The sequence below is a fragment of the Takifugu flavidus genome, chromosome 10 (genome assembly GCF_003711565.1).
Source record: "Takifugu flavidus isolate HTHZ2018 chromosome 10, ASM371156v2, whole genome shotgun sequence".
NCBI lineage: Eukaryota > Metazoa > Chordata > Actinopteri > Tetraodontiformes > Tetraodontidae > Takifugu > Takifugu flavidus.
In genome coordinates, this window is record NC_079529.1 from 8597879 (window position 1) to 8616417 (window position 18539).

General features: G+C 45.7%; 1 protein-coding gene across 5 annotated transcripts; it reads left to right on the forward strand.

Annotated features, from left to right (window-relative positions):
* The first annotated feature begins 2689 nt into the window (after positions 1–2689).
* fbxl4 (F-box and leucine-rich repeat protein 4) lies at positions 2690–18526 on the forward strand. 5 transcript variants are annotated; one of them, XR_008952498.1, is made up of 10 exons: positions 10003–10343; positions 11210–11826; positions 11978–12296; positions 12925–13169; positions 13281–13494; positions 14652–14723; positions 15453–15577; positions 15660–15847; positions 15970–16223; positions 18062–18526. XR_008952498.1 is itself a non-coding variant. In XM_057046372.1 (9 exons), exons 2-9 carry the CDS (start codon positions 11330–11332, stop codon positions 16131–16133), a joined length of 1824 nt encoding a protein of 607 aa, XP_056902352.1. In that variant the 5' UTR covers positions 2690–2767; positions 11210–11329; the 3' UTR covers positions 16134–18526. The 5 variants fall into 5 exon arrangements, 4 of the variants coding, with proteins under 4 accessions (XP_056902352.1, XP_056902350.1, XP_056902353.1 ...); XM_057046372.1 differs by lacking the exon at positions 10003–10343 and adding an exon at positions 2690–2767 and having other exon boundaries at positions 15970–18526; XM_057046370.1 differs by having other exon boundaries at positions 15970–18526.
* The last annotated feature ends 13 nt before the right edge of the window (positions 18527–18539 follow it).

Below are 18539 nucleotides of genomic sequence, written 5' to 3' on the forward strand. Positions count from 1 at the left end.
ACTCAGCCCACTCTCCTACCACATCATCTTCTATCTTTTTTTCTTTTTAAAAGAAATCTGAAATAAAGTGTCGTCACGGTAGCGGAACTGAAGTCAGTTTTTTCCCCCATCTCACTGTGGCTGTTTTATTTCTTTGTGTGGGCTCACTTAATCTTGGCTGGCCCTCTCCTGTGGCCCCCACGGCCCCTCTGGCTCTTTGGCAGTTGGTGTGGCCGGTCCATCTGCCTCCTACCGTCCAGGCCTGGTGGGACAGGGGCAGCGGTAGACCCCCCGCATCCCTCTCAGGCCTCCCCCTCACCAGCCCCCAGGCCAGATGCTCTGGTCCCAGAATATGCACACTGCTGCCAGTTGGGCCCCAGGACACAGAGTTGGACCCCTTCATGTACACACACACAAACACACGCGCACATACAATACCAACACATATGCTCAGCATTTTTCTTCTTTCGCTCTCTCTCTTTCTCTGTCTTTGTCTCTCTCTCACACACACACACAAACACACACACGCACCTCACACACGCACAGTTTGCATACTGGTGCCAGGCCTTTTAACACCCAGCACTTCCATGATCAGGTGTTACCCAAAACGGTCTGTAATGGTCTGAGTTCACAGGGGTGGGAACGCCAACAGGTGGCGCTGTTTTCTTTACTAATTACTTCTTTATTTATTCATTGGCATGTGAAAGCTTCCAGATGACTTTGGCTGACCTGCTTCTTTCAAGGTTTGAAGCCTCTTTGCATGTGTGTGTGTGTGTGTGTGTGTGTGTGTGGTGTGTGTGTGTGTGTGTGTGTGTGTGTGTGTGTGTGTGTGTGTGTGTGTGTGTGTGTGTGTGTTGCACACTTGTTTTTTGTAATGTTTCTAGGCTGGAAGATTTGAGCTTGAAATGGGGAAAACGCTGTTTTATTGTAGATGGAAGTACAGGCTTTTATTTCTGAACCGACTTCTAATTTTCTGATATTTTGGTGTCGTGAAGCTACACAGGACCTAATTTAACCTGCGAGTTCATGAAAGTACAAGTGGGCATCAATGGATTAATAAATTCTGACACATGCTAATGAAACACGTTATGTTCGTACCTAAAACACGAGTGTCATGCTTATATTTCACTTCTATTTGGCACAGATGCAGACATGAAGGGGAGTTTTCTGTCGTGGATCTATTGACTTCTGCTCCCCACATTTATCACAGTCAACATGCAAACTTTCCTCTCGCTTTCTTCTAAAGCCCCTCGGAGACGGAGTGAGCTCACGCACCGCCTGATACTGAGCTGTGGCAGGAAGTCAGAGGCGTCGCCACAGACCAGACCCTATCATAGCTCCCCTTCTGTCAGCCCATTATCTTGGTCCCACATGCACCTCTTTCCCTTTTCTCCCCTTCCCTCCCGTCACCTCTCTCTGGATGTTATCTTCAGCTGCTTATGCCCTAATACTCCAATTGTTGTACTCTAAAAACAATAATTAGCAATCCCAAAACGAGACCGAGGGGTGAATTTAACAGCCTTCTTCTGATGTGTCCCCCAAACACCACCTTTCCCTCTTCACCCCCCCACCCCTTCCTTTTTTCATAAGAGGAAGGGGTGTGGGGCTCGGGGAGGTATTGGCAAAGCCTCTTTAAACTCTCTGGTATTATGGAGGATTATTTTGTGCAGAGATCCTGGCTCGTGTGTCTGCCCCCCCCCCCCCCCCCCCCCCCCCCCTTTCTTTTCCTGGTTGTGGCAGACACGCTAGGTAAACAGTTTGTGTCACACTTGATTGCTTTTGAGAAATTAAAAAAAGGGGAATGACAATGGGCCAGTGCTGGGGATGAGGACTGGGGGGACACTGACACCATAAGACCCGGTCTCTTTGGGGACCGCTGTGACAGAGCAGCCTTCACATCCACAACAATGCGAGACCTCGTCCTTCAGAGAACGCTCCACGCTCCCGGTGTCTGAGTCTATCAGCTCCGGGCCATCTGCTCTTCTTCTTCCACCTCCTCCTCCTCCTCCTCAATGACTCTTTTTGGAGACACAGTGTGTTTGAATCTGGCTCAATTATTCAAGTGTTTACGACCTCAAACACTCTGCCAGGTTGGAGGTGTGCGCTTGTACGAGTGTGTTTTCTAGACACATTCCCCCTGTGGTTCACATACAGTCTGTGTGTATCTGCTCAGACACTCAACATCTGCGCCTGCCACTAAAATCACAAAGTTGGAATAAAGAAAGCCAGTTACAGTTTACACAGACTCGCGCTCAGCTGACAAAATGTTCCTAAAGAGCTTCTGAGCTAAATGCAACTCTGCTGTGTTGAAATGCTAATGAGAGGAGTGCTGTGAAAGCAGAAGGTACCAGACATCAGTGACAGCGCTGCGCTTCAGACGGGGTGTAGTTCTCTCCCTTTCCTGTAGAGGGAAGTGTATTACAACAAAAAGGCCGAACATTTTTCAAAACACGACATCAAGCGCTGGACTTATTGCGTAAAATGGTGTTAGAGAGCGTGCTGTTGCAAGCTGGCAACTATGTGCCGCATTCCTTTTTTGCTTATGTCTTCATTTTTGTTGATTTCAGTAGCGTGCTCCTGCAGGTCTGTGTCTAATTGTGGAGAAAAATGGGGTAGACTTAAAGTGATGTGGAATGCTCTGAAAGCAGTAAGTGAAGAAGGTATTATAAAAGTAAAGTTTTTGTTTTTCAGGTCTACAGGAATAGAGCGACTGGGAAGACTTGGGATGCAGAAGTGTTCAGATTGGAGAAAGAAATCCGGAAATCCTTATGGCATTCATGCGAATATGGTACCATTTGCATATTTCACACATAAAACACATAATCACATATGGTGTCACAGAATCTGCTGCTTTTGAAGAGGCTGAAACTTCAGCTACAGCCCCAAAGACATGCCATTTCATGCACTCTGCAGAAACACCAAGAGTCTACCTTAAAGCCAAACATGTGCAGTAGCCTGTTTATCACCCTGGGCCCTCTCGGATCGGCTTGCGTCCCCCCACTGTTACAATCAATCCTTTTTAATTCACTAGGTATGCGTTTGCTAACCAAAATCTGCCGTTTTCTCCAAGTTTTTGCAGCACATTTGCGCACGATTAGCTGGATTTGCCAATTTAGCAGGCGCAGACCTGAGCTCTGTGTCGAGGGACCGACCTGCAGGAGCCGGCCTGCAGCGCGCAGGCCTCCTCTAATATATAATCTGTTGTTATACTGTCACCGTGAGGAGCATAACCAACCCTGCAGAGACGCCACTGAAATTCATTAATCTAATTAAATATGTCGTATTGCCCAAATGAGATGCTGGTATGGCTTTGCTGGAGGATAAGAGCAAAGTAAGGCTTGGTCCCACAAGAGAAGCGTGCAGCCGCCGTGCGCTAACGCTACCGCGCTTCATTACTCACTTAATTACCTATTGTTTCTAACTAGTTGGTAGCGTTTTAATGAGAATCTACAGGCAGTTAAATGTAATCTAAATTTTCTAATCTACTGGTCCATTACCAAGGAGTCAAAATGTTATTGGTTTTGTGAGTAATCAGACTTTTAAATGGTGCTGATATCACTCCCAGAGGGCAAGGAGTGGTTTTCCACTGTGTAATTGAATTCTGTCTTTCTCCCCCTCCTCTTTCTTCTTTCGGGAAGCGGAGAGGAAGATTTTTCTGTCGCGGCTGGCCGCCCGGGTCAAGGAGCGTGTCTTCGGTTCTGGTTGGATCACACTAGCTTTTTTCTTTTTTTACTCCTACCCGCTCAGGGGTCACCATGGCGACCCCTTTGGAAGAAATGCGCATCCCTGCAAAATGGGCGCGTCAGTGTTTGCGGGCGCGCATTTCCGTGCACATTTTGGTGTTTGTGCCCCAGTCAGCTGCGGCGCTCTGCCGGGCTGTCACCTGCAGCCAGATAAGCCAAAGGATTTATCACCCAGTGAATTGCCTTTGAGTGGTGGATAAAATGCCTCCAATGCATCCTCATATGAAAACGCTGTGAGGTTAATGAGAGCCAAATTCACAGAGAGCTAAATCTATTAGGTTTTCATGGATGGAATCAATCAACATGCACCACACCGGCTGATTTGTCATATTGAAGCATTGCCCGTTTGAATTCCAAAACACAATCTTCCTCACGGAATGATTCACTTTGATTTTGATTGCCTCTTCATCAAGACGATGACAGCTATGAACTAATTTTCTTTTCTATCATGTTACACACTTATTAGCTCCGGCTGTCCTTGGCAGATGACTAATTTTCTCCTTTTATAGGGCTACAGTTGGATTTTCCTCAGGACTGTTCAAACACTTTTGATATTCCTGTATTCCTTTCCAGTAGAATTAGTTTTCAGGATTATCATTTGCAGGATTACCCCGTGATTAATTAAATTCTTGTCAAGACATGCTCGCTGACATTCCTGTGGATGGATTTGTCAGATAATATTGCTCAAACCACTCCCAGTAAATATGGTGCCAGTTAGTGCCAAGGCCTGATCGCATCCACCATTAATGCTAGAGACTATAGGGTGTTAGCGTGGAAACAACGCTGCTACTGTTACATTGCGTCATTTGTGTGAAGCTAAGCTAAAGAGCTGCTGTTTGATATGGTGACAGGCATGGCAACATTTTCCCATTCAGCTGTTTCCTAGAAACTGAGAGTTATCGTGCAAAATGCTAAACCAGAACAGGCGGCGAGAGTGCACGATCTGACTGACAAATTGTACAGTTGAGTGCTTTTCGTCTCGTGCACCAGGACGTTTGTGATTGTTCGGCGCGCCAGTGCCACAGCTGACAAAGGATTTCCAGCTGCTCAAGCCGATGCAGGATTTTCAGATCTTCCCTCAATAGCTCTTTCTACAGATGGTACCGTGTAATCTGTGAGAGCTGGCATCACTTTATTCTCCTGGCTTGGTCGCTGTGATTCTCCACAAGAGGAAATGTCTAATCATGGCAGATGAAATGAAAGAAAAAATAGACACATTTGTCTTGGGCGCCCCGTACCTTTTCTCCCGGCGCGGTGATGGATGACAGGCCCGGCGTCGAGTGTGTGTTTGTCTTTTGCCGTGGTGCAAAGTGACCAGGGACAGGCGCCAACAGAAAAAGGGCCTGTCCCCAAACTAATGAGCAGCATTATTCAAATGGGGGTCTTTGTTGTCAGCGCGCTGTGCTGTGGTCTGATGCACCGTCTCGCTGCGTCCCGGCAGAAATGGGGGAAATAGGGTGTGTTGCAATGGTTTAGATCTCACTGGTGAGCTGATCAATAAACCGTTGGTTAAACAGCAGCGCACGGAGGGACTTTGTTGCACCGCAGCCTCGGAAGGATTCAGACAACAGTCTGAGGAGGATTACCCTCTGAGGTGCCAGACACGGTGTCAGTGCAGGATCAAACAGTAGGTGGGCACTGAGCAAAAGCCACAGAAAAAAGACAGCAAACACCAAATGTCAACAAATGGAAGAATATCACCCAGTTTGTCTATCACACTGTGGAGTCAAACGGAAAGAAATGAGAGGCGCTTTCAAGGTCTTCACCAGCTGACAGGAGGAGCAGCGGTGAATAAAGGAGGAGGGATAAAAAGATGCTAGTCAAAAAAGAAAATCGGCCTTTCTACAAAGAAGGACGGTGGGGGGAGGGGGGGAGACGAAGGCAGGGTGTCAGAGGAAGCTCCTCCGACCGAGCCCATCTCCAGCTGTCACAAATCATTTCTGCTCGGGAAGTGAGGGGAGGCGAAATGTCAAAATATTTGAATAAATTCCACAGAAGCCTGTTGAGAGCAGGGCGGTGCGGCAAGAGGAGCATTGTTGGCGAAAAAAAATGGGGTGGAGAGGGGATGAGAGAGTTGGGGAATTAAAAGAGAGAAAAAAAAAAGGTGGGCTTTGGTGCTGGGGGTGCTGCAGCGGAGGTGGTGGAGGGGGCGGCATGTGATACAGCCTCTGTGAGCCTGAGCAGGAACATGAGCTAAATGAAAATCAAAGAATTTGCCGCCGCGGTCGGGCTCATTTTAGACAATTTCCTTGCTTGGTGTAGATTACTGATAATGATGCTGACAACGCACAGGTACTGTGCACTCTCACCCCTCCCCCTGCCTGCCTCACACACAGTCAGGTCTGCAGTGGCAACAGAAATACTCGGTGTTACCTGGATGTTGCAGAACATTTATGATGTTTGCAATTTTCTGCAGCCATTTATGTGGCAGTTTAACGTGACATCTGTTGAAATGTATGCAAATGTATTCTGCAGCGGTGCTTATATCACACACTGTATGTCATATTCTCAGGTACACACCTCTCGCGTTGCCTCCTTTGTCAGAGTCCTTGAATTAGCACCACAGGAAAAACATTTTTTCACTTTTTGTAGCACTTCATCCTCACGCGCGCACCTAGCATACCTTTATTATTTATTTTCTGGAATGGTTTACATAGCTGCCGTCTTTCTGAGACTGTGGCTGTTGAGTTGTAGAAGGAATGGAGGAGGCCTCTGCGTACTTCAAACACAGTGAGTTGCAGCAGTATTTGGACTGTTAAATACTCATCATGTAACTGAAGCTAAATAAAAATGAGAGAATTCATTGAACTTGATCCCAAAAGGAAACCCATCATGATGCAGAGATGAGTGTTTAATCCTGCACCTGCTGATCTCGAGTCGTCCTCATAAACGACTAAATGAGTTAGTGAAGATCATTGTTGGTAGCAAGTTGTGTCTGTTAGCTGAGCGTCATCTCTGAATAATGCATACTCTGGGTTAATTGTTGATGCATTCATGTATTCATTCCTCCAATGTTTTTGTATAGCCGATCCACTCTGTGAGTTTCTCCTCGGGGAACATCATCACACTTGTTTGATTAGATTTTGTATTTATAAATTCGACTCTGCAGACTGGCGTGTCAACACGGTTGGAAAACGCTGTGTAAATTTATGAAGGAGCATTGGTGGAAACCGATCAATTCGGCTACCTTCACACTCTCGTATTTACTGTTTGATGCACGTCAGTTATATCAACATAAACCTGGAGGGTCAATTACTGCCAGTGTCCCTGACAGCTTTATTCTTTCTCACAAAGTTATCTTCATAGCATGTCCTGATACTCTGGCCAGCAACAATAGCACACATTTGTGCTTTTTAACAGGTTTTAACCGGGTCTTCCTCCCATCGTGTAAATATTTGTCATGTGGGGCGAGCAGTGAATAAGCGGTTTTGGTTTCAAACTTCTGATGATTCTTGTTTGCTCAAAGTCTCTGAAAGCATCTCTCCACCCATGTGCATTGACTCTCTTTATTCCCAGGGTGCGTTAGATGTCGCAGGGTCAGTGTCTCCTCTGTTCGCCTTTAAATTCACCAACATTGTATTTAATTAGGCCTCTAATCAGCCACTAAACACACAATAAAATGAGACAATCTGTGTCTGTTTGCCTCCCTCCCAACTCACTTTCACACATACACACAAACACGGTCTGTTTGTATGTAGTTGGGGGGGGTAAAAAATCACTTATCAGGGAGAAAGATCAAGGTCGTGACTCCTTTTCACACCCGATTTCCCGAAACCAATTAAACTGTCGGTCGCTGAAGTTCACTTGGAGGACACGGACTGCAAAACAATAGCAGATGACAGCTTCCCTCCGCTATCTCTGGCTGGGTTTCCTTGAAGGAGTAATTATATTTGCAGATTCTGTCATTACGACTAAAAAGCCGCAGAAGTTTTGCAATCCAGCGAAAAGCATTTGGAAAGTGTGAGACTGTGACTGGGGGTCAGACCTGAGCGAAACTTCCTGTGAAGCGAAGACGCACAAATGTGTAATGAATATATTTATCACTGAAAACGAAATGAAAAGATGTACAGCAGTAAACACTGCAGTTTATACACAAATATAACCTGATAGCTATGCATAATCAAGGGGTCGGCACTATTGTGCCCTCTTTAGCGTTCCACTTTCTCCATGTTGCCTTTGTCTCATTGCTAATCATCATTTGAAACTGTGAATGGTGCCATAATTAAACTCCGCTGGTGATTTGGGGGGAGGGGGGTTCATTTCCTCCCTCCTTTCATCAAGTGTGGTCAGGTGTAAAGTGAGGAGATTCAAAAGGAAGCTGATTTTAAGGATTTGTAGGACGTTAGCTGGAATATTCCTGGATTTTCTCGCAGAGAGAAACAATTCAGATTCTGGCAGATGGACTGAAGGAAAGTGGACACTGGTGTGTGCAGGGTACCCAGAAAGGTGGGGGGAAAACAGCTACTTCCTATTGAGGATTTGCTCTGCTGACATCTGGGAGCCCCAGATTTATTTGTGAATATGACTTGTCCCCATCTGCCCAGCCAAGTTTATAGTTCCAGTGAACTCAAACCTACCAGAGTTGATTTATAACTTGACCATGTATGAGCAAATCACAAATCTTACAGTCTATCACAAGATGTGCAGGCACGTGTGGATCTTCCCGGAGCCTTATGAGACAATTTCCCATGTGGGCTGACGGTGCTGCAGCTGGAAGGGAGGCATGCACACATATTGCTCCATACAGGCAATAACCGGCTCCTCGGCCTGTATGCAAAGAGGAAGCGGAGCAGGAGACTCGTCATTTAACTGGCTTTTGACAGCTGGGGCATAGTGGGAGGGTGCGTGCGGGTGTGTGTGCGCCCCAATATAATGGACAAGCGAATGGCTTTGCATCCGCTCATGTGTGTGTCCATCCTCATTTGCATTTGCGTGTGTGTTTGTGTGTGCGTCCTCTGCCACGTGCATATGTATGTGAGGCACAGCGGACCAGAACAGAGCTCTGACAGTGGCAGGACTGCTGCTCGCTGATGCCTGCCTGGAGGAGCTGACGGCGACCCGGCCTGTCAATCACCTGGCGCCCCCACCAGGCTTCCATTCACATGGTCCCATCTTGTTAGCTCTAAATCCGGCCGGGTGCTGTTTATACGCTCTCAGTGTCTCTGTACGGATGTGTGAAGCGGTGGGGTGCTGCATCCTTTCCCTCTGATGCGCGTCTCTGTTACAGTCTCAGCTGCACAAACCAGTTTAGTACAAGAGATCAATCAAGACAAAGTGAAAAAAAGCTGCTGTGAGCATCACTAAGGAACCTCACAGAGTGTGTTTAAGGCTGTGTTGTTCTCAATTATCTAACATATTCAAACACTAACATAAGCTTCTTGCAATTTAATAAGTAAAATTTAGAGATTTAGTCACACTGGGTTACAGAAATTCAGAAGCTAATGAGAGCTCAAATTATGATTCATCTTAATGCAAAAAAGTAGAAGTCTATTATATTGTGGAGATTGAGCAGGCGAACATAGTGACAGCATTAGTATTAATATAAACAAGCTCTTGAACAGTCACAGTAAATGGTGGTAACATGGCTGTTTGTTGTCTTGGCGTCTTGCAGATGAATGATTCTGTCTTTGTCCTTAGTATCGACTCGTTCTAAACAAACACCATTAAAGTGCAGAATCTGTCAAACTGCAGAATCACAGAAGCAACTTCTGTCCTTCAGAAAAGTAATTTATGTTTATTTATGTGCTTGGACCCACACAAATGGTGTATTTTCTCAAAAGCATCATTCTGGATGTCACTTTTCCTGCTGGAAAATTGGAAACATGCTGATGGTAGCAGAGCATTACAAATCAGACCTCCAACTTTGTGTTCCACAAACTTTGCTGTTTGTAAACTGAACATTGTATTAAGATTACTGTAGATTGGCAGTCTCAAATAATCCAAAACTCAGTTCATTTCAGTCAATTCCTGCACACAATGTGATGATTATTTTTAAGTAACATCAAAGACATCGTTTCCATTTTAGCCTTCCAATTCCAATAACCCCAGGGACTTCACAATATAAAAACCGAAAATTTCAAAATCTGATTCCTTTTTCAAGGAAAGTTTTATTTTTTGTAAATTATTACTGGCCTTCTTGTGCACCGTATTTAAGATGCAGATTTAATCCATGTCCATATATTATCATCAAACCCGTTAAAATAATGTACAAAATAGCTCCTGGGCGGAGGTAATAAATAAATAATACCGGATGTTGACATTTCGGTGCCCGGAAACGGTGGGCATTTATAGTACGTAGTAACTTTAACCACGTCTCTAAAGCCATGCAATGAAGATAATGCGGTGGTGAGAAGCTTTCGCTTTTTCCGTGATTGGAGAAAACAGTTTTGCGCCGTTTCGAACTGACATATTGCCAATACCGAGTAATCCTCGGTAATGGCAGCATCCACATATTGACTGTTTTGTAATTTGCACTCGCCGAATAAGGCGATTTTCCGACTGCACGGAAAGGCACCACTAGAGGAAAAAAGAGGACTCTATTAGGTGGTTTAAAAAAATTCAAAGAAAAGGCAAAAGAAGAGGATTTCTCCTCATGAATGGAATAATATTTCTAAATTCACCGTAAGTTTAAAGCGTTCCTTTTTGTCTTAGCACAGCTTGCTACAGAAGCTAACAGCTGTAATATGGCCCCTCCGCTTGTTTGTATGTTAGCTAGCTAACTCAGGCTAATAACATTTAGCAACCTATGGACACCCGACCATATGCTTGAGGTGACAGTTTACAGTTTAGCTAACGGGAGCTAACCCGCAGGGGAACGCCTAAGGTTTTTTCCTCAGCATTTCAGCCGTACAAGGGGGAAACGGAATCCTGTCGCTGTGGTGGCTAGCTTAACACCCTCTAGCTGCCTTTAAAGTTAGTTTACTCAATTCACTGAAAACCGCAGAGAAGCCGAGATCACCAGAGGACTTTCAACGTCGGTAATAGAATAGACGAACTTTTCTTTGCTCCTCAGCGTTTCAGTAATTAATGAGTACCCATGAACGCGCTTGATGTAATTGTCATCTGGTGTTTGCGGTTTATTTGGCAAAGCCGATTGGATGTTTGATTAGAGTAGATTTGATCGCAGGTTAAAGTCCTGTAGTTCTAAAGTTTATAATGGCACACAGCTCTTAAATGGATCAGGGTTTGATACCGATGCGTTTGTTTCTGTACAATTAAGTCTTAACTTTCTGAAGGTGGATATTTATATTATGTGCCTGTAAGATATATCCCCATGACAACTACTAATGGTTAAAAAACTGGATAAAATAAAACCTGATGGTATCCGACTTGTTTGTGTTAATACTATTTCTTACATTTAGCTGGCTTTTTTCCACATTTTATAAACTATCATGCATTATTTGTCAGTGTTGGGACTGGACACTTAAATACTAAAAAGAAATCAGCATTGTGTCTCACACATTTGTTTGTCTCTGCCTAACCTGCAGGTCATGCATGCAGCCGGACCTGTTGCTTGCACTTTGTACAACCTCAGCCCCTCAGACAGTATGCTTCCAGTAGATGGAAGCTCTTCCTCCCTTTAGCCCCTCTTTCTCCCCCCTGCTCCCATGTTAACCCTCTTGAGCATGTTTTACTATATTTGTCTGCGGCGCCGCTCCAGGAGTGGGACCCGAGGCGAGGCTCTGACTAGCCGGCGGGCTGTGGAGTCTAGCCAGCGGGCGGTGCTGCCGCTCAGCGTGGAAGTGGAGCAGTATGCCAAAGAGGTTTTGGACTTCAGCTCCCATTATGGAAGTGAGAATAGCATGTCCTATACCATGTGGAACCTGGCTGGCGTGCCCAACGTCTACCCCAGCTCAGGGGACTTCACCCAGACGGCTTTGTTCAGAGCTTACGGCACGTGGTGGGAGCAGTGTGCCAGCGCGCCGCCACCTTTCCGCCGCACACCCAAAGGATTCTACAGCCAGGATTATATTGAGGTGGGCTTTGAGGAGCCAGTTTACCCTACAGGAGTGGACGTGCTAGAGACGTATTACCCTGGAGCAGTTGTCCAGATTCTAGCCTGCTCTCACAACCCCTTCTCCCAGAATCCCCCTACTGATGTCAGGTAAGGCCCCCTGTCATCAGGACAGCAAAGACACACTTAGGAGAATTTTATTTCCATTTTAGGGATCATTTATATTTTGAGGGCATGATACACCGTAGGTGTACTTGAACCTGTGGCTTATACAGAAAAAAAGAAACCTTTTTCTGCCCAGGTGGGAGGTGCTATGGTCAGGGGAGCCTACCAAGGTACTGACACCTCAAGCTCGCCAGTTTTCCCCGACCATCAAGCATATCAACTTCCCCACAAACCTGCTGCGTCTGGAGGTGAACAGCTCTCTGCTGAACTACTACACAGAACTAGATGCTGTCATCCTGCGCGGCGTCAAAGAGAGACCTATGCTGGCCCTCTACAAGATGCCCATGATCGATATCAGCGACCTGAGCGACAGCGAGGAGGAGCTTTCTGATGTGGGAGGCCCATTCAGACAAGGAGGGGCCGGCAGTGGCTACTTTGACAAACTCCCTTATGAGGTGATTGAACACACACTGAAGTGTGATCAATGGAAGTGTGAATGTTCCTGTGCATAATATGCAGTTTAATGCATCAGGAAGTAGCACTGTTCCATATTTTAGCTGTCATGAATGTTGTTCTGGATTCCATTAACAACTGCTGATGCGTCAGCCATGATTAATTGACCCGTATGCTATTTAAGCACATGAACACTGTGGTCTAGACACATTTCTCCACTTCACATGAGCGACACCGCCATTTTCAGGCCATGCGCATGTTGTCTGAGGCGCGTGTCAGGCACTGTTCCTATCGCAGCCATTAGCAACAGTCTTCACAACCACACTGCATTTGTTTCAGGAACACAATATAGCTGTTATCAGTTAGCTGATACCAGCCTGGACATTGTTAATTCAGTGTGACACTGACACCAGAGGAGTCATCTTTACTCTTCATATGGTGAAAAATATCTCGTCTCAGCGTGTTACTGGGCAGTGGTTTATGTCCTGGACAAGCTTGAAGAGGAGACACAGTTTACATGTTATTGTTGTCTTTTCTTCCCTAATCTTATGATTGCTGTTCTGTTTTTCCCTCTCCTTATACTCTTTTCTGTCTACCCTCTTAACCCCTCTCCCCATCTTCCATCCATAGCTCATCCAGCTGATACTGAGCCATCTGACCCTGCCAGACCTCAGCCGTCTGGCCCAGAGCTGCAAGCTGCTGCACCAGCACTGCTGTGACCCTCTGCAGTACACCCAGCTGAGCCTGCAGCCGTACTGGGCCCGGCTGAATGATGCCGCCCTGGGACACCTGCAGAGCCGCTGTACCCTCCTCCAGAGGCTCAACCTGTCCTGGACCGGCAACCGCGGGGCTCTCACCCTGACCGGCTTCAGCAGGTCAGACTGTCAGGTGTTGACCTTGGATGACTATAGAAAACATGCATTTCTCTTTAACTTTGTTTCAGCAACTTCACTGATGCTGGAGGAATTTTGATTTCTACCCCCCAGCTTCCTGAAGGCCTGTGGGCTCAGCCTGGTCTGCCTGGAACTATCCTGCTGTCATTTCCTGAATGAAGCTTGTGTGGAGGTCATCTCTGAGACGTGTCCTGGCCTGCAGGAGCTCAACCTGTCCTCTTGTGACCGCCTTCAACCGCCCGCGTTTACACACATCTCCAAACTGACGCGCCTACGCAGACTGGTGCTGTACCGGACCAAAATAGAGGTAATATATCATAACCCTGCTGCTTGGTTAATGATTACTCCCAGTTTGTGTCAATTAGTCTCATTTCAAATATTTTTATTCCTTGTTGTGCTTCAATTTGGATAGTGTGTAAAATTATATTTCATCTGATTAATCATCCATAATGATGCATAAGCACTGTATTTTTGAGAACATGATTGGAAAATCTGATTATTGATTCAAACTTACAAGACTAAAATTGGGGAGGGGTAACGACAGCAAACCTCTCGTTTCAATTTATTTGTGACAAATAATGAACAATAATGATGATGAACAATAGTTAACAGCAATCATTTGCTGTGGTTGACTTCTAAATGAATACCTTCACAGAAGAGGTATATAAATAGCTTACTTGAGGCTCTGGAAAGGTGCATTTTAATTAAAGCTTCCCCAAATCACATTTCCCATAATAAAAGATGAATCCTAAATCACCATTTTTCTGACCACATATAGCAGCACTGCAATAATGGCTCTTTCCACAGGAGTTTCGTCTGTGTGTGCAAAGCTCAAGGACGACCGATAGCCTCAGCAAGCCTGTATTAAACACACACCCTCAGATTCAGTTATGTCAGAGTCCAGCCCTGTGTTTTGGTGCGTCTCCTGTTTTAGAGCAGCAGTGAGGACAGGAAGCTGTGCAGGCTGTCTGCAGTGCAGTTGGGCTCCGCTTATTTATTTATCTTCCCACCATGCGTGCAGGCGCTGCACGTCTTTTTGAGCCCCTGACATCTCAGCTGTCATTACCCTGTCACGGCTCTAATTAAAAAGGCAAGCTTGCTGAAGGGAGGTGTTTTTTCTTCTCTTTTTTTCATAAGATGCCGGAGATAGACCGGAGCAAACACACACTCATTGAGAAAGACTTTCACTTTCATGTCTCACACTTTCTGCTGCCACTGAAGGTGCACGTGTTGGCAGTTGCAATCTTGAATTACCACGTCTCTATCCAGGCTGTGGTGCCACAGAGAGGTGCCTGTCCTCGCCGTTTCCAGCTGCACGAGACCAGGATGCTCTCTATTCTGAATTGTAGAAAGATAGGAAGTGTTACCTGAGTAGTGTAGGCAGGATCTCACCTCAGTCTGTGCTAAATTCTACAGTATGAAAGGAATTACTCTTACAACAATTGGCGTTTCTCTGTTTTTCAGCAAACAGCCATTTTGACAATCTTGACTTTCTGCATTGAGCTGCGACACCTCAACCTTGGGAGCTGTGTCATGGTGAGTATGAACACTGTTCTGCTCGCCTCCCTCAAATACACTGTCCCAACTTTTACAGCAATAAGGGAAGTGTTGGTAAAATAAACACCGATGCTTTCAATGCTTTATCTGTCTGATTATCTGCCAACTTGTCTTCAGCTGGTAGAGCAAAGGCTACTAAACATAACGGTCTTTACTTTTTTCTGCTTGACTTTATTTACATGTGGGTTCGAAAGTTTCACAAATCATTTACATGGGCACTCAACTTTTCGGGGCTGGGGTTTCACAAAGCCAAAAGTTTTATTATCCATCTGCGGCCAGCTCTGAAACGTTGTGTCATTGCTACGGATAAGGAGCCTGCACAGGCTGTGAAATTGCATTTCTTTGCTTTTCATCTTGGGATGAAAGAATGAAATATGGACAACATTACCAGACACCAAAGAACAATAACGGCTTCGCAAACACAAATCTGTTCTTGAAAGACTGTTTCATTTATTTTCCAGCAGAGGTGATCCGACAGAGCTCTGTTTTTTGTGTGTGTGGGGGGGGGGGGTTGGATGAGATGTCCTTCATTCCTTCATGTACAGCCATGTGCATTTACGGGCTGGACATCAGATGTTTATCACCTCTACATTTCAAACGTTTGATCAAAAATGTTGACGGTGGTTCACAAACGCGCTGAAGTTATTCCCAGAGTTGGTTCAATGTTTGAAGGTGGTGTTAAAAAAGCCGCCCCTCTCTCTCCTGCAGATTGAAGACTACGATGTTGTCGCCAGCATGTTGGCCGCTCGCTCCAGCTTCCTCCGCTCGCTGGACCTGTGGCGCTGCAGGAACCTGACCGATCGAGGTCTGCTGGAGCTGGTCAGTGGCTGCAGGTGGGTTCTGCTTTGAGAGAACAGTATTTTTAGCTGTAAGGAGCCCAAGCTGAACACTTGAGGACTTGCCTGCTCTCATCAGAATGCTGGAGGAGTTGGACCTGGGCTGGTGTCCCACCCTTCAGAGCAGCACCGGATGTTTCCAGAATCTCGCCCGCGGCCTGCCTCGCCTGCGCAAACTCTTCCTCACCGCCAACCGCACTGTCTGTGACTCGGACATCGAGGCTCTGGCTACCTGCTGCCCCTCACTGCAGCACCTCGACATTCTGGGTGAGGTCGAAACTCGAGTCTTACTGAGTAGGAGCGTGTCAGACTACATTGCAATGTGGGGACGCTCATGGTCATGTTTTGGCCACACCCCTTCTGTAACGTGTGATGTTTTGTGTTGACAGGGACCCGCTTGGTGAGTTCCGCCTCCCTGAAGAAGCTCCTCCAGTCCTGTCCACAGCTCCTCCTCCTGGACGTCTCCTTCTGCTCGCAGATCGACACGCGAGCCGTCCAGGAGCTCTCGGGTGTCTTCCCCAATGTGTCCATAAAGAAGAGCTTCACTCAGTGACCTCAGGTGGGGGGAGGGGGTCATCTCATTTCATCGCCCAGCCTGAGGAGAAAGCGAGCTCTTTGCAGCAGATTCAGCACCAAAGCAAAGGCGAGTCGGGTCAGATGGTGTAAAAGATTGCCGACCCGCCCCGGTTCTGTATCACCCGCTGGATCTTTCTCCTGCAGGCGGTAAAGAAAGCCGTTGTCCCGGGTGATGAGGTTTCTTGGATTAACCGGCTGAACTCAAATGGCGACAGACTCCTCTTTGCAGGATTACGATTAGTTTAATTTTTTTCTCAGTGGACACTTGATATTGGGGTCAGTGCTGTAGCACTGCTGCATCGTTCCCAGAAAACGAGATACTGTTTATGTATTGCCAAGCAGCACCGGGCCTGGAAATTGCCTGGGTTCTAGACATAAAAACAAGAGTGGGATTTGTGAGCAATTCTGCCTTGTACACCTTTTAATATAAAACCAGAGCACATAACCAGTGTGGGATTTAACCTGAGAAAAGCTGGAAATGTAATGTTGATCGTGGTTGGTGCCTTCTCAGAATGCAATGCTTTGAACGCATCCTTGTTATTCTGAAGGCATTATGTCAACCTAGAAACAGAAAATAAGCGCTTGAATCAAACGTGACCTGGCTGCGGAATGATCCCAAAACCTGTCTGACTGACAACCTGCACACACACACGCACACACACACACACACACACACACACACAAACCAAACCTTGAAGTGAGTTCAGTGTTAATGCTGCTACATACAGCAGCCATACGGACACAAATTGGCATTAATGCATGCACCCGGGTCATCGGGGATGAGTGCGTATGCTTTGGGTTAAACCATCAATGGTTCTCTTGATCAAACATTGATCTTTTAAGTCTGAAACAGATGATAAACCGATCCAAACCAAATATTTGGACTGGGAGGCAAGTTTGGCATCAGCAGAGGTTTATTCTCTGATCTGGTCTGAGCAACATTGATGTTTAGTGTTCCAAGCAGCCCCAACGCCACGATTGTGAAACCCTGTAGAAGTTACCAGAACTCGGGTGAATCGCTCGACCTGCTCTGGTTCTGAGGTAGGAGAGTACTCGGATCTGATTCAACATGGCACAATTTATTAAAAAAAAAAAAAAAAAGTGGTTGCATAAAGTGTGGTGACTCTGCTTCTGTAAATATTTAACCACCACTGAATTATTTGATTTCGGACTTAAACTGACACGTAGGTGCAGTCATCGGCTAGCGTGAGCTTTTTTTTCTTCTTTTTAATCATTAGAACTGCAGTGGGACTAATTAAGCAGAGTGTTATGTTGTATTCTGTCCTTTTTTGGTTTGTTTGACATTCAGCATCTTCAAGTAAAACAGAGACCATCAAGTCAGGCAGACCTGTGTTAATAATAACAGAAGAGAAGATCTTCACTAATTATCACTTGGCTGTCGTGAATGACTGACTGAAAATTCATTTGCATGATGTCAGCTTTCATTTTTGTCACGCACGCACAGTTTTCTGTACTTGCTATTCAACAACTTGTTACTGAAAGGGTAACTTTGATATTTTACTTCCTGAAAAGCTTTTTTTTTATATACTGGCTGAGTTAAAATGGGCAAAACCTTTATTACACAGTAGTGAAACTGCTGGTTTCTATGACTGAGCCCGTTGGAGGTAAAATCAAGCACTTTTGAGTGCATGAAAGATTACGCCCCAGCCTGTTATTTAACACCGTGCTGATAAAACAGGAGAAGAAATAGAATCCAGGTTTAAAAATACCAAAGTTACTCCTTTCTCTTGCTGAACATGACCATCTGCCTTTGGAAAGAGTGCTGTGGGTTAATTTGAGGGTGAGGGTGAAGTTATATGCGACCTCGGTGTTTGACCTGTGACTCAGGGCTTTTACTATAATACCTGATTTTAATATATTTTTTATTTTCCTCCCAAAAACCAGCGCACATTTGCAGCCATTACCAGTCCGCTGTGCCGACGACAGCTGCCTGAGCTGCCTGTGAGTCCTCACTGACGCGGCAGGAAACATTTGATCAGAGGGATTTAGAATGTTTCTGGGCGCGTACGACTGAAGAATGTGTCGCTGCTCTTGATTATTTAAAGTTGTAAAGATGTGAGGCGAGAGCTGCGCTGTGGGAGAGGAACTTTAAAGTTGTTTTTTCTTTGAAGCACATGCTACTTGTGGGGTTATTCGTGCCTTATACTTGTGTTTGGATGTGGTGTGGTACAGATGTTGTGGAGTGCTCTGCTCGTATGCCCTTCACCCACGGTAGCATGCACAGACCTGGTCTAGGGTCACACTGACCAGATTATACGCTACACTGTAAATTGAATGTGGTCATTAATATGCAACATGATATTTATTTGCTTTTCCCTGTGTGATAAAGTACATTCTCATTTCAGGAAATGCGCGTGCTTTC

Bases quoted from the DNA above. Each gene is read 5' to 3' on its own strand.
- fbxl4 (XM_057046372.1), top strand. From the start codon at position 11,330: ATGTTAACCCTCTTGAGCATGTTTTACTATATTTGTCTGCGGCGCCGC. The intron at 12,297-12,924 runs GTGATTGAACAC...TTCCATCCATAG, and splicing joins TTGACAAACTCCCTTATGAG to CTCATCCAGCTGATACTGAG. The intron at 13,170-13,280 runs GTCAGACTGTCA...TCTACCCCCCAG, and splicing joins ACCCTGACCGGCTTCAGCAG to CTTCCTGAAGGCCTGTGGGC.